General features: G+C 43.7%; 1 protein-coding gene across 1 annotated transcript in view; it reads left to right on the top strand.

Moving 5' to 3' along the window:
• Positions 1 to 15,725, top strand: part of LOC308077617 (disco-interacting protein 2 homolog C-like) — a 95,543-nt gene that overhangs the window by 3,788 nt on the left and 76,030 nt on the right. Inside the window, 3 exon segments of the mRNA XM_080418375.1 lie at positions 8,729 to 8,800; positions 13,664 to 13,768; positions 15,308 to 15,433. Coding sequence (XP_080274501.1) covers positions 8,729 to 8,800; positions 13,664 to 13,768; positions 15,308 to 15,433 — 303 coding nt within the window.

Below are 15,725 nucleotides of genomic sequence, written 5' to 3'. Positions count from 1 at the left end.
TACCCATGGTGACTAGGGTATGTGATTAAGCCTAATTTATCCTTTTCCGAATGATCTGTTGTATTTTTCAGTATGCTAAGTACACTGTATGTGCATAACCGTATTATTGCCTAAGACTAGGCCACGGTTCATGCATCCAGGTGTCACCGTGTTTCTTTTAAATGGTAGAATTTAATTTAGTAAATGTCTCTCGCCGCTTTCATTCACGTGTTGCTAAGACACTGAGGAGATCCATGTGAGGAGGAGTGCTTGTTTATTGATCAGCTCAGTAGTCAGTGGAGCTGTAAAAACCCAGTCTCTTCTTTATTCCCTTGCTTCATTGACACCTGGATTGCATTACTCCGCTCCCTAGGCATTAACCCGTTCAATCCGGGAACGCATCTCTGTCATTTTAGATTTCTTTGGCTATTAAAAAATAGTAGATCAACAAGCTCATAGTGCGGCACCGAGTGCCGCGCTATGAGCTTGTAGATCTGCTATTTTGTGAAAAATCGTGAACATTTGTGCAGATCTTTGAATATATATATATTTTAAAGCGAACATTTGTAACTCAAATCTTTGCTTCTGGGGGGTCCCTGGAACTAAATATTTTGAGATGGGGGGTCCGCGGTCAAATACATATGATTTCTGGGGTCCTTGACATGAAAAGGTTTGAGAACCACTGATATCCCAACATAGGATTTAGAAGACATTTGTAGAATATATATTCAAAGATTTGCACAATAAACCAGCAGAGTGCCACGCTATGAGCTTGTATATCTGCTATTTTTTTATTAAAATGAAAAGAGATGCGTTCCCGGAATGAATGGGTTAAGACGCACCGATGTTCATCAAGTAGTGCAGGTTTCCCGCTTGAGCCGTCTAACAAGGAAATCATTCCGATTTGGAACACCAGGTGAATGTAATGAACTAGAATAGAGAACTAGCAGTAGTCTGAGGGTTCCCAAACGTTTCAGGCCGCAGCCCCCCAAAATAATCATATTTATCACTTCATACAATCACAAGCACTTGGAATTATAGGTATTAAATTTAGTTTGACTAGGTTCCACAGATAAATATTGTGAAAATAGCCTAACCCCCAGTTTGGTAACCACTGCAGTAGTCTAGACTTCCTGAGGATCATTTTAAGAGGCTTCTTTTGCATTATTCAGGAGTCCGACAGGATAAATGGCTGGCAGCACATGCATTTGGTTCCTTCAGGGATCTTAAACTGGTGACATTTATATGTTATAGGTCAGGCTGTCTGGGGCGGGGGGGGGGGGGGGGGGGGGGCTGCATCCATAGAAAGCATTTTTTTTTCAAGGCAAAATGCTTTGGATATCAAAAAACTGAATGTGCAGCACTTTTCCAAAGCAGACACAGAGCGTAGCGGGGAGGGGGGGAGAGTTGGATGCCAGTTACCCTGTTACCCTGGGATCAATTTAGCTTTGCAGGTTGCTGCTGACCCAGACTGGGTCATAGAGCGGATACAGAAATGGTGCGTGCATGTATTAGGTCTGTCACATATTATTTACATAATCGCCTAATCGCAATTATTTGAGATAATCGCAATTATTTTGCATCATCATAATTGTTTCCATTTAGAAAAATTCATATGATTTCAAACATTTTCAAATAGTGAGCTTGTAGATCGGCTATTTCCACTATTAATGTTTTTTTTATAAGTTATTAAATATGCCAGTCATTTCTTTGTCATATATCTGCCCTGTCTAACTCCTCTAAAAGCTAAACAGAAATGTAATGTAAATAGGTAGCTGATATATTGCACTTTTACCTTAGCGCTAGGTATACTCTTGGTTGCTTGTTTTAGCAGAAAATGCACTTAAGACTTCTGGTGATTAGTAGTTTTCGTTCCCTACCTATGTTGAATGCACTTATTGTAAGTCGCTTTGGATAAAAGCGTCTGCTAAATGACTGTAATGTAATGTAATGTAATTTTTATTCATATGCTCCAGTGTTCAAGTCAAAAACCTAAATCGTTAATCACAATTATTTGTGTGACAATGCAATGAATCGTCACGTAAATGTCATAATCGTGACAGCCCTGGCATGTATGTTTCTGTGCAAATGACTAGGAACAGTAGATGTGCTATGGACCAGATCAGAGCACTGAGCAGTAAATGGATAGCAGGTTTTCCACAGTTGCTTTGGCAAGCCGGGACTCCCTATGTCTTCGGTGTTTCGCCCCGGTTGGGCGTAGTTATATGCCTAAACCTAACCCCAACCTCACAAAAACTAGTACATCTTTACCATATAAACGAATGGCAGCTCCAAAAAATGCATTCTGTGGACCACAGCCCCTAATAATGAAAGAACAAAGGCGAGGCGAGTGCTTCTTAGAGTTGAGATTAGAGAGTACCGGGTGACGACTCCAGTCCAGGTGGTGATGAGGTGCTGACGAAGTCAAAACAGGATCATGGGCCCGGACTGCTGGCCTAGCGGTCAGGGCACTTAGGCTCCAATGTAGCCTGACAGTGCATCGCGGGTTCGAGTCCCGTTCCCGACGATCATTACTGCATGTCTCAGTCTCTCCCCTTCTCTGTTTCCTGTTCATCTCCACTTAAAAAAAAAAAAAAAAAAAACAGGATCATGAAGAGGGGTCCCATCAAATGGACAAACTTCAAGCACACTCGAGCAAGGACTTAGTTAAAAAGCTTTTCAAAGGCTTAGTTAAAAAGCTTTTCAAAGGCTTTTTAACCAAGTCCTTGGTCGAGTGTGCTTGAAGTTTGCCCATTTGATGGGAACCCTCTTCAAGCCCCTATAATGATGCTTGGCAGATGCCAGGGTTTAACATCCCACTATCTACTAACTACATCCGTAAGGATTCGTTTGCAGTTGCAGTTTAAGTCCCCACATAGATCAGGACCAGATCTTTGTGTTTCTGTGACACTTAGCTGTGTGTGTGTGTGTGTGTGTGTGTGTGTGTGTGTGTGTGTGTGTGCGTGTGTGCGTGTGTGCGTGTGTGCGTGTGTGTGTGTGTGTGTGAGAGAGAGGAAAAGTGATTTTGTAAGTCTGTGTGTACGTGTCGTGCATATGTGTGTGCATGTGCACGCCCCTTGGCATAGTTCCAGACACATGCGTCGATAGCCAGTGGTCAAGCCTAGTCCACACGGGTCTCTGCATGTGAGTGTGGCAGCCCAATGTCCCATAGCTTGACGCATTATTCAATGTTGTGTGGTATTGTCTGTCTGTGTGTGTGTGTGTGTGTGTGTGTGTGTGTGTGTGTGTGCGTGTGCGTGCCTATAGCTATACCTCCTGGAGGTAGATTTGGTTACCTTCGTGGCCGTGGGTGGAATGGTGCTTATGGTTATGTAATCAGAGAGAGTATTTGTAGATGGACAATGTAATTTGCCATCCGATTATGAATCAGTTAAGGACCAATTTGCAGGATAAAGAGGCTAAATGGTGCACCTGCTGATGTTTATATTGTGTTTATTTGTGTGTGCACATGAGGGTGCACGGTAAATCCAATAATAAGACGCAGGCACACACACACACGTACGGTATTTGAAGAAAGTTGCATGAGAAGAAATTAGATGAAATATTTATTATTTACCACTGAAGATCGATCCGTCTGTCCTACCCTCCGTCCGTCTGTCTGTCTCTCTGTCTGTCTGACTGTCTATTGGATTTTCTACAGAGATGTACCGATACCTCCTTGCCAAAAATATCTGCTATTTTTGGCTAAAGTTTTCCTCAGAATAGGGATGCGAGGGTTCAAGTGGTTAGTATAAAAAAAAACATATCACCCAAAGATTTGGTGGCCCCCCATGCAGTATCTCTGAGGACCCTCAAGGGGTCCCGGACCCCCTGTTGAAGACCCCTGATCTAGTCAGTCTGTCTATCTGTCAGTCTGTCTCTCTCTATGGGTCTGCCTCATAGAGTTATAATATATCTAGAGGGCGGATTGCCCCGCCCCCCCAGCTATTCATTTCAATGAAATTGCTCAGTGGCGTTTTGAAGCACCCGGAAGTAAGAAATATTGTTTCCATATTGGTTCCATGGGTCCGTTCCATTGGTTCCATCATGGGTTGTGACGCGTCGTGACGTGAGCAGGCGCACAAACGGCAGATGCAGGCGCAAAATGCGGAAGTGTTGCAATATCAGATTTGACCACCAGGCTTGGCCGCTTCACTGTTCTACCGTGGTTCTGGGGGCTTGGTCTGCCCATCACAGTTTCTCTGTCTGGTCTCTGTCCATCCATCAGTCTGTGTCTGCCTCTTTGCACAAGGTGTTCTCGGGGGCCAAGCTGCTGCTAAGTGCCTTCAAACTGACTGTCGCATTAGCATCAGGTTATTCTTGCTGGTGGTTTAAAAAGCTCCCGGCTGCGGGCGGGCGGGTCATGTGATACCTTTTGGCAGGATAAAAAAAACTCAAATCTCTGCTCTGCACACTGACTCACTATCGATTCTCTCTCAGCTGTGCGCCATTAAAATAGTGGAGTGTCAGAAGACACAAGAGAGGAAAGAGCTGGCAGAGAGAGAGAGAGAGAGAGAGAGAGAGAGAGAGAGAGAGAGAGAGAGAGAGAGAGAGAGAGAGAGAGAGAGAGAGAGAGAGAGAGAGAGAGAGAGAGAGAGAGAGAGAGAGAGAGAGAGAGAGAGAGAGAGAGACGGAAAGGGGGAAAGTAATTAGGCTACCAGTATAGGCTGGCATGCAGAGAGTGTCTGCACCTTCTCTCTCGCACACACACACACACTCCACACACACACACACACACACACACACACACACACTGGGTAGGTATCATTAGCCCACTTCTCACATCTGATGCTGAAAATCCAAGATGGCTGTCTCTAGGCCTTCTCCAGGAGAACGGGTTGCTAGGCAACTCCCTCCCTGCTCTGCTGCGCTGAGAGTGGAAGATGGCGTCTCCCTGTGGACCGTGCGTGTTCTCTCTCTCTGTGTGTGTGTCTGTGTGTGTGTGTGAGTGTGTGTGAGTGAATATGCGTGTGTAGAAGAGAGAGCAAGAGTAGAAACAGGAATGTTGTCATGCTGCGGTTGATCTGCGGAAAGGCCTCACTGAGATAACACACGCACACGCACACACACACACACACACACACACACACACACACACACACACACACACACACACACACACACATACTGTACACACACGCACACACACCACGTACACATTCACACGCACGCACACATTCACACACACGCACACACACGCACACGTGTTCTAGAGCGGCGTAGATGAGCAGATTGGACCCAGATGTTCTGGTCATTCTCCACATGGTCCCACTGTTGAAATATGCATAGTTTTCTCCTTTTCTTTCTCGTGATCCTGATCGATATCTATCTATCTATCTGTCTATAGTCTATCTATCTATCCGTCTATCCGTCTATCCGTCCGTCTGTCTGTCTGTCTTAGTAGGTTTATTTTTTTCTCGATATCTGACACTCTTGCGCTCATTCTTGCATCACTTCCTTTTCTCTCCTCATTTCCTACTCTGGTTATGTTTTCATCTACTCTGTATTCACAGGACTGACTCTGTAAAACACACACACACACGCACACACAAACGCGTGCACTGCACTCACACCATTGTTTCACAGACCAAACTAGCCCCAAATATATATCCGTACACAGCGAGCATTAATTTTCACACATTCTGTATTGCACACTTAAATTATCATTATAATTATTTGATTAAATACTTTACTAACAAGTTTGTTAACAGTTTCACACTGTTTTCACACTGTTTCACAAATCATCACACATTAGGACTTGGCCATAACATTTCTTTCAGTTGTGAGATTTTATTTTGCTTTAATCCATGTGATCTGGTACCAGTGGTGTACTCAAGTACTGTACTTAAGTACAATGTTGAGGTATCTTTTTTAAACTTTAATAGAGTATTTCCAATTGTCTATACTTTTACTTCTATCCACTACATAAAGGCAAATATTGTACTTTTACTCCACTACAATTATTTGAAAATGTAGTTACTAGTTACTTTGCAGATAAATGATTACATTATAAAACATACATTAACCACTTAAGCCCTATTTTATACCTAGGCTATTTGAAAATAGCCGATCTACAAGCTCTCAATGCGTCGCGGGATGTGACGCGTTGTGAGCTTGTAGATCGTCTATTTCAAACATTTTGGTACTTTTCATTTTGATACTTCAAGTACATTTTGATACCAATACTTTTGTACTTTTACTCAAGTAAATTTTGTCTGGTACATGATGATGATGTGTACCCGTCGAAGACCAGGACAGTCGAAACGTTTGAATTGAATAACGCTTTGTGGGAGCTTTTGTGCTTCTTGAAGTCACACAGAGCATGCTGTTGTTCGGACCAAAAAATACCCCGATCCACACGACGCTGTGAGCTTGTAGATCTGCTATTTCCACCTACGCGACACGGTCTTACGACAAAGTATAAATAAATCAGGCTTAAGTGGTCAACAGCCTCCGATGTGGACAACGTGAGGGCATGTTGCTCCATGTTAGCCCCGCTTAGAGCTCCCTGGGGTGACATGATTGATTGACGTGTGAGTGAGTGCCGGTCGAGGAAGAGACAGTGTGTGTGTGTGTGTGTGTGTGTGTGTGTGTGTGTGTGTGTGATAGACGTGTGTGTGTGTGGTGGGGGGGTAGTATCAATGATCCCCCTCAGGGATGCTAATGAGCTACCATATATTACTGTTCCTCCAGCCTCACTTCTACCCTTCTCTCTGTGGCTGCTCTCTTTGTCTCTGTCTATCTCTCTGTCTCTCTCTCTCTCTGTCTCTCTCTGTGTGTCTCTCTCTCTCTCTCTCTCTCTCTCTCTCTCTCTCTCTCTCTCTCTCTCTGTCTCTCTCTGTGTGTGTGTGTGTGTGTCTCTCTCTCTCTCTCTCTCTGTCTCTCTCTCTCTCTCTCTCTCTCTCTCTCTCTCTCTCTCTCTCTCTCTCTCTCTCTCTCTCTCTCTCTCTCATTCTTGTCACTATTAGTCCTGCCATGTCATTTTGACTTGGAGAGACATGTGGCGAATGGCCCTACAGGTGTCCCGGTTTAGTGGTTCCATTGCCTACGTCAGGGGACTTTCTTTTTGAAGCGCACAAAGATTTGGCGACCCCCCCCTAGGGTTCACGGACCCCCTGTTGAAGACCCATGGCCTACGTTGTTCCCCCCCCCCCCCCCCCCCCCCCACAATGTATGCAGGAATGGCACCTGGGAGAAAATGATCTACCGAATGACATGTGGTCAATTCATACTGGCACACACAGGGCAGAGGGCGAGAACATGACCTCCAAATTCAGCCAGGAAACAATCCAACACATCCAATAGACAGCTGAATACACATGACGCTCTGCAAATATACCTTTAGCTTGCACTCTCTCTCTCTCTCTCTCTCTCTCTCTCTCTCTCTCTCTCTCTCTTCTCTCTCTCTCTCTCTCTCTCTCTCTCTCTCTCCCCTGCCTTCAGTGAATGCTCTGCATTCCCTCTGCAGTCTACTGCACTCTCTCTGTCTCTCATTTTCTGTCGCAGTCTTTGACACCCGCTGTCTGTCTCCACCCCCCCCCCCCCCCTTCCGTCTGTCAAGTTCTCACCGCCATGGGCCCCCCCCCCAAACCCCTCCATCTCTACCATGTCCTCGTCTTTGAGTCTGTTTGTACTTGGTCTGTTTTTTTCAATCGTAATCCATTCAGTTTTATGCAAATATGCAATATGCAATTTCGACTCTTTTCAATCTCGCCCACGCCCTCTCATTCACCTGATCTCATTCCATCCATTCATCCACTCACTCACTCACACACTCACCCACGTCGCCTGTTCTGTCACTCTCAGTCACTCAGCATTAAGGCCAAATTATACTATAGCTCCATCCGTGTAGCCGTGTCATGCACGTTTCGTCACTCGCGTCCGTGCGCAGGGACATCTGCGTGCAGAATTTTGTGACCACGCGTGCTTTAATGTGCGGACTAAGTACACCGACTGAAGAGCGAAAATAAATGCCCTGTTTGAGGAGAGGTTGAGAAAGGAGTACCGGCAGCTATAACGGAAATGCACAGAAGTAATTGACCCAAGTTAAAGTTACCTATAGGCCAGAAGAAGACCTCATCTTCTCACAATGGCTTCTCTTGCCATGGCAAAGTCCTTCAGTTTGTCTAGAAGGTCATTAGGTTATCAGCCCCTGTTGCTCTTGAAACACCAAATTGTAGTATAATCATAATAATAACCACGTCGTGACTGCTGTCGTCGGACCCTCATGCCTATGTGGACGCAGCAACTATAATCACTAGGGATCCTGGAGGATTTGATCGATTCCGGTTCCGTAATGATTTCCTCTTAACGGTCTGATTCCTTAATGATTCCTGTAGGGGGTTCCAAATGGCCCCTTACAGGTCTGTAACTCTGAGAGTGTGCAAATGGAACCATGTGTACACTCTCAGAGTTATGGTGGTCTTTGAAATGATAAAGTTTGAGAGCCACCGGTATTGTAATTGACAGTGTGATAAAAAACCTGGTTCTGGAAACAGTTCCAAATGTGATGGAAATCGATTCCATGGTTCCTCAATGTTTGATCCGGTTCCTACGGTCCTGGATCCCAACCCTAATAATCAGGCCATTAGTATCGCCCCCCCCCCCACCTCACCCTCTCAATGTTTCACTCTCACGTCTTTCTCTCCCTCATTCACTCTCTGTCTCTCTCTCTGTCCCTCGATCACACTCTTTCACTCACTCACTCACACATGCTCTCTCTCTCTTTCTCCCTCTCTCTCTCTTACAGGGGACATCACTCAGAAGGGTTATGAGAAGAAGAGGTCCAAGCTGATCAGGGCATATTTTCCACATGCTGGAGGTAACCTAGCTGACCTCTGACCCCAATCTAAATATTAACCTTTGTACCAGGCAAGGTTATAATAGTTTTGGATTTTTCATTTAAGTTTAAGTTTTAGTTTGTTTAGATTTTTTTCTAATTCAGTTAGTTTTCATCTGTTTCTAGAGTGGATTTGCTAGGTTTTATTCGTTTGTATTTTTGATAATATTAATAGTTTTAGTTAGTTTTTATTAGTTTTAGTTAGTTTTATACTTTTGTCCCTTTTCAATCCTGCACCAAGTCAGGTGCAGGATTGAAAAAGGCCAGAGTAAGTATTGTGTAATAAAAACAGTTACAGATTAAGCTTATAAATAAATTGACAAAAAAGAAAACTAAGGGCATTTTGTCTATCATTTCAGTTCGTTAGTTAGTCTTGTAAACACACAATACAGTTTCAGTTAGTTATCGTTTTTTATATAATTCTATATATTCTATATATACCGGTAATATAATTATTTTTCTTTATTTCAGTTTTTTTCTATTTTAGTTTTCGTTATTTCGTTTGTTAACTATAATAACCTTGGTACCAGGTAGAACAGTGGTGTCCACTGCAGGGTCATTGAAACCAAAGCAGTGCACCATAAGTAAGTGAATTCACAAATTAGTTCCCTCTGGTTCTCTATAGTCGAAGCTGCGCCCCATTTTGTGAGTGTTGCGGTTGGAATGGGATACGCTCAGGCCCCTTTGCAGCCACCGTCCATTGCAGACCCATCCGTCCAGTATCACCAGAAATACTCATTCGATGATACTGCGTATCGTTGTTGTCGGGCAGAAACCCCGACAGAGACGATATACTGTACCTGTATACTGTTCACCACCGCTAGTGAATGTAGGTTATGACTCCCTAGAGTTCAGCTTGGGCCTGGTTCCTCTGTGTGTTGTCGTGACGTGCGTTGAAGAAGTCATTGATGTACATTTTTACTCTTGAGCGTAAATTAACGCTGTGGGGGCAAATTCACAAAAGGAGGCTAAACTAGACTAGACACAAATAAACTCGAGAAAATCTCAAAGCACCTGTAAGTCTGAAAAGCAACCCCTAATTGCATTTCCAACGTATCTCTCTGTGCTCTGGTGCTGTTTTGCATCATGTGTTTAAATGAGGTAATGTGCGTACAATTGGTACTAACGTTGTCCCTTTTTATATGCAAATGAGTCATTACAAAAATGCATCCAATTCACAAACACCAGGGTTAAAAGTCAAACGCGGTAGTGCAGGGGTATCAAACTCGTTTTGGTAGTGAGGGCCACATTGCACGAAAGGTGACTTGATGAGGGTCACAAGTAACCAGTTGCGCGGACGCGCATGTGCGCGTTCACTTGGTTTTGTTTTTCAGCCTGTTGTCTGAGTCACTGCAATAACTTTACAAATGGTGTTTATTATTGAGAAGAATAGCTGCTTTTATTATTGACTTTCATTATTGGTTATTAGGCTACAGGAAATATGATATGAGGTGGTGAAACAAACACAATGCAATTGCAATTAACCCATTAAGACCGGGAAAGCATTTTAGGCTATTCACAAATAGCAGATATACAAGCTCATAGCGTGGCACAGAGTGCCGTGCTATGAGCTTGTAGATCTTGTATTTTTGAAAATTGCAAATCTTTGAATATATTTTTCTTAAAGCGAACATTTGTAACTAAAATCTTTGCTTCTGGGGGGTCCCTTGAACAAAATATTTTGAAATGTGGGTCCGCGGCCAAATACATATCTTTTTGGGGGTCCTTGACATGAAAAAGTTTGAGCACAACTGATATAGCAACAGTTTTTCAGAAACCTGTTAAGATTGTAGATGCATTCCCGGATTGAATGGGTTAACTTTCACTATACCGGATATAGAGCAAAAGTTATTAGTCTTCAGAGAGTTGGTTGTAACTGAAACACATAATTCATCAGGGCTGTCATCATGCCCAGACTATCCAGTGATCATAGCAGCAGTGATTGTAGCCAGGCGAAGGCATCGCCATGCCAGGCATGCTCACGAGTGGATATTTCGACCCACTGAATGGGGGATCTGTATAGCTTTTATTTTCATGTCATGCTTTGTCTGCTGTATCCAAGCATCCAACAGCCTTGCAGCAAGCCTATGCACTGTGCGCTCTAGGATGCAGCGAGTGTGCGCATGGCGCTGTTAATATGGCTAAAATCCTAAGTAGAAGCCACATCAATTTAACACATTCCATGCCAGAGTTTAATATCATAATGTACTCACCCACTGCCAGCGATTTATTGTTTCTTTTTGTTTTTTTCACCTCGCCACAGACCTCGCTAAATACCTTATGATCGCGTGTTCAACTGTTTGTAGACACACAGGGTAGTTGTGTGAGTGGCCCAGAGAAGAAATTTTCAATCGGCGACATTCCATTTTGCAGTAGTAGCAGTTTCTAAAACCCGTTTCAAACAGCGTTCAGTGTGGAGAAAAACAACACAGAGATTTAGCGGAAGCTTTAGAGCGGCGGCAGATGGGTCACTGCGAGAGAGTGCTACAATGAAAGGTGTCACTCCGAGAGAGAAAAAAAAAAGACCACTTCACGTAGGCTACGCGATTGGCACGCTGCGGCTTTATTTAGGTTCGCGTAGATCTACGCGATTGGCATGCAATGTGTTAATACTGTACCTTCCCACACGTCATTTCCAAACACGTACATCTTAATCTTACCAAAACAAATGCAGATGATAAAATAAATGATATGAATGCCACTATGTTCATGGAGGAGTTCTTAAGTAGCCTACACTTTTAACATGACATCTTATACTCACATTTCATGAATGAGGTTGAATGTGTGTGCTTTTCTGCTCTGCTCTTTAATGCTCTTATTCTGTAGTGATGCATTTTGGTCTCATATGTGGTGTTAAATTAACCAACTTTGAAACTTCAGGTGACAGTTTGGTCCAAATTAAATCCAGAATTTTGCGGGATTTCAAGGTGGCCATACCTTGGGGAATGCGACAACCTATGCGCAATTAGGCATGGCTTCCAGACAGCCGTAATAATTACAAGTAATAAAGGTGCTCACGTGGGCAAATGTCAGCAGAACTGGTACTCTGTATCGGTGACGAGTACCGGTCCAATTCAAGCACTGTCTGTAACGATGTTGTCAATTCATGAGTTGTCCAGTTTACAGATATAGCCTAATTGAAAGTAAACGGTAGAGCACAGCCTCGCTGCGGACCAGCGCACGTCATAGCATGGTACTGTAGGACAGTAGTTCTCAACCTTTTTAGGCCGCGACCCCCCAAAATAATCCTATTTGAACTGGGGTTCCCCACCCTGATAAGCACTTGGAATTGTAGGAGTTGAGGCATTACATTTAGTTTGACTCGGTTCCACAGATAAATGTTGTGAAAATAGCAGATCTACAAGCTCACAACGCCACATAGCTTGTAGATCTGCTGTTTTCACAATGTTTGCCTCTTTCTTATATTATTTGACAATTTGGCCAATGTTTGACCAGTTTTTATGGTATAGTTTGTTGATTACGTTCGATGCAGTAATGGTCTTCTTTCTTTTCTTGTTTCTTAGTTTTTTAGGTATTAAAAAGGTCTTAAAAGTCCTCAAATTGTCACTTCACTGTCATCTGGGGAACCCCCCAAAATCATGTGGGTTCCGACCCATAGGTTGAGAACCACTGCTATAGGAAGTGTAAAAGGAAAAGGTTTTCAGACAAAAGTCTGTCAAATAGCCAATGTTTGAGTCAATTGGTGTTTTGATTGGTACACTGACATTGTCCATTTTCAGGCTTTTGCTACATAACACCTTGGGCACCAGCTCCTCAAACTCCTTAGTCATGCTCAAAGATGCATCAGCACATGGATTATGCTGTGCAAAGCCATCATTTACACTGTACTGTGCCACATGGATAATTACAATCAAGCGCAAAACAAGGGCAAACTGCACTCAGCTGCAAAACCTTATGGGTGTTTGCGCCTGCATATCGTCGCTGTTGGGCAAAAACACAAAAGCATCAAAAGTAGCAGATCCACAAGCTCGAAACGTGGCTCGAAGCGCGGCTCGAAACGTGGTTCGAAGCGCGGCGCAAAGCAACACGTTTTGAGCTCGGAGCTACTTTTGCTACTTTTCAATTTGAATCCTGAAAATAAACAGTTTGAGACACATGAGGTTTCCACCCGAGACGATATCATTACTAGCGCAATATGTTTTAGCGAATCAGCCCTTAAGACGGGGCAGATGGGCACGATTAACTCGCAATTCCTGGTGCTATTAGTGGGCGCAATCCATTGTTTGTGAATTCACCCCTGAGGATTTTACTGTGTAGCAATTGCAGAAGTCCCACGGTTTTACTGCACACTTGCTCAACTGCTGCGCTTTTGGTTCTGTCCCCGGGAGGAGTAGTTTGGAAAAGGCTGTGGGAATTAATAAGGAACTTTTGAGTAGTTGGAGGACAGTTTTGTGTTAAAGTGAATTAATTTAGTTGTATTGTGTAACCTTTGAGAAAGAATTGTGTGCAGAACCAACGCAGGGTGGATGTAGTACAGTATGTAGGCAGACTTTTACAATGATGATGACACTCGCTATATTAACTACCTTCCCAGGGCCCCTTTCGTAAAATGCAACAATTCAGTAATTATGTTTGTTTATTGATTTTGAAAGTCATCAAATCTCTCTCCTAAAATGTAACCATCTCCATTTTCATTTGACAGTCTGACTTTGACAACTGTTTCTTCTGCAATGTATCTATCGCTTTTGTCATATATATATGTCTGTGTGTCTGTCTGTGTCTGTCCGTGTCTTGTTTTGTCCGTCTGCCTATATTTGTGTGCTTGTGTGTTTGTGTGTGTGTGTGTGTGTGTGTGTGTGTGTGTGTGTGCCTCTCTCTGTGCAGGTATGGAAGGGCCCATGTCTCACAGGCCCCCCCTCGGACCCCCCTCTGCAGCACGTTTCCATCGACGGCGCACCTCTGGCACGCGGGATGAGCGCTACAGATCAGGTACTAAATGTAGCTTTTTTACCCCTTCTTCTCACCAATGTAGTCGTTATGCCAATTGATTCCACCCCCCACACATTTCTATGTGTTGTCACTGCAGCAGGGAGCATAACTGGGAGGGATAGTGTGTTTCTTCCAGTGGTGTAAAGTAACAGCATTACTGTCAGTGGTGACAGTTTTATATACTGTCAGTGCAGACTTAAACTTCTACATCAATGTGAATAGGAGGTACATTACAGCAAGGGTTCCCAAACTTTTCAGGCTGTGACCCCCCCAAAATAATCATATTTGACCCCCCGACCCTGACAAGCTTTTGGAATTATAGGAGTTGAGGCATTACATTTTGTTTGACTCGATTCCACAGACACATATTGTGAAAATAGCCGAACTACAATGCAATGCGATGCGCAATACGAGGCGCTGTGAGCTTGTCGATCGGATACTTTCACAATATTTGCCTCTATCTTACACAATATTTGATAATTTGGCCAATTTGGTATTAAAAAGATCTTAAAAGTAATTAAATTGTAAATTTAGAACTGTGCAGAGATACCCTGTATACACTTATACTGTGTGTTGGTTTGTTTACTGTTGAGTGAGAAAACAATGTTTGCACGTTAAGCTAATCCTCTGTGGGACCCCCAAAATAATTTGGGACCCCCCCGGAGAACCACTGACTTACTTAACCATAAACATTATGTGAACTCTAGTATTACATGCAGTGCTGCAGGTGTGAAAGGCGACTCAGCCACGTTAATAATTCTAATAATTACCCACACCTGCACCTGAACATTATTGATTGATCGAGTGTCAGTCTTGATGTTGAAGCTATGGGCCATAGGATAACTTGGCTGAGATGCCATCGCTTACCTATAAAAAGACAGGGAAATGAAACCGGGAACATAATCCTGCAACTATCCTATTGACCCGTTGTGGCGGTATGTTATGTCAGTTAGCCCACGGATCTGGTCTGTACTATAGTTATGAATTAGGAAGATTGGTGTGGTTATGAAGCAGCTGTATCCCACATGAATGAACACTGTTAATATTGTTCGTTTTTGTAACACCGTAGCTAGTTTGTTTACACCTAACCCCCCCTCCTATATATCCACTGGAAAAGAAAATTAAAACAACAGGGAAGGGAAAGAGAATGTATGTTTCACGCTACTCAAAAACGTCAACATTGTTTTGATGGTTTTCTTCTCCACTGGACAGACTTTCTCCACTGGACAGAATTTCTTTTTTAATCTGTTTGGCAACAGCGTCCAATTTTCTCGTCCTATCAGCCACTAGCAGATTTTTCTTTTGAGTAACCCCCCCCCTCTCTCTCTCTTTCTAGCTAGCACCTGGGTGTGGCTGCGTGTTCATTCACACGGGATTCTTGGGCCTGTTGTTGTATATTATGTTTCATCAAAGTCTCCCTCCCCTTTTCCTCCCTATTTTTTTAATCTCCCTCATCATTCCACCTCTTTCTCCTCCTCCCTCTCTCTGGTCTCTCTACCTTTCTATGTTTATACCCTCCCTTCCCCCCCATCTGTCCAGATGTGCACACGGAGGCAGTGCAGGCAGTGTTGGCGCGCCATGTGGAGAGGAAGGTAGCCGTGCCCATGCCCTCCAAGAGACGCTCGCTGGTGGTGCAGACGTCCATGGACGCGTACACGCCTCCAGGTGAGTCACACTCGTGATTGATTGATTGAATACATTATTAACAGTTGGCAAAGACAAGCACAGTTCAATGCAAGGTCTGTTAAGAGGATTTTAAACCTAAGAAAGCACTAGGGATTGTTTCCATTGAGGTCCTTTGTACTCAATTCATCAAAGAATTGCAGTATTCAGTTAGCAGAAGTAGGTCCTTACCCAGTCAACCCACGCACGCACGCACGCACGCACGCACGCACGCACGCACGCACGCACGCACGCACGCACGCACGCACGCACGCACGCACGCACGCACGCACAC

This window comes from Gymnoscopelus braueri (genome assembly GCF_963280865.1).
Source record: "Gymnoscopelus braueri genome assembly, chromosome: 21".
NCBI lineage: Eukaryota > Metazoa > Chordata > Actinopteri > Myctophiformes > Myctophidae > Gymnoscopelus > Gymnoscopelus braueri.
The sequence above is the reverse complement of the archived record's forward strand: the minus strand, read 5'-3'. Positions and strand labels throughout refer to the sequence as shown.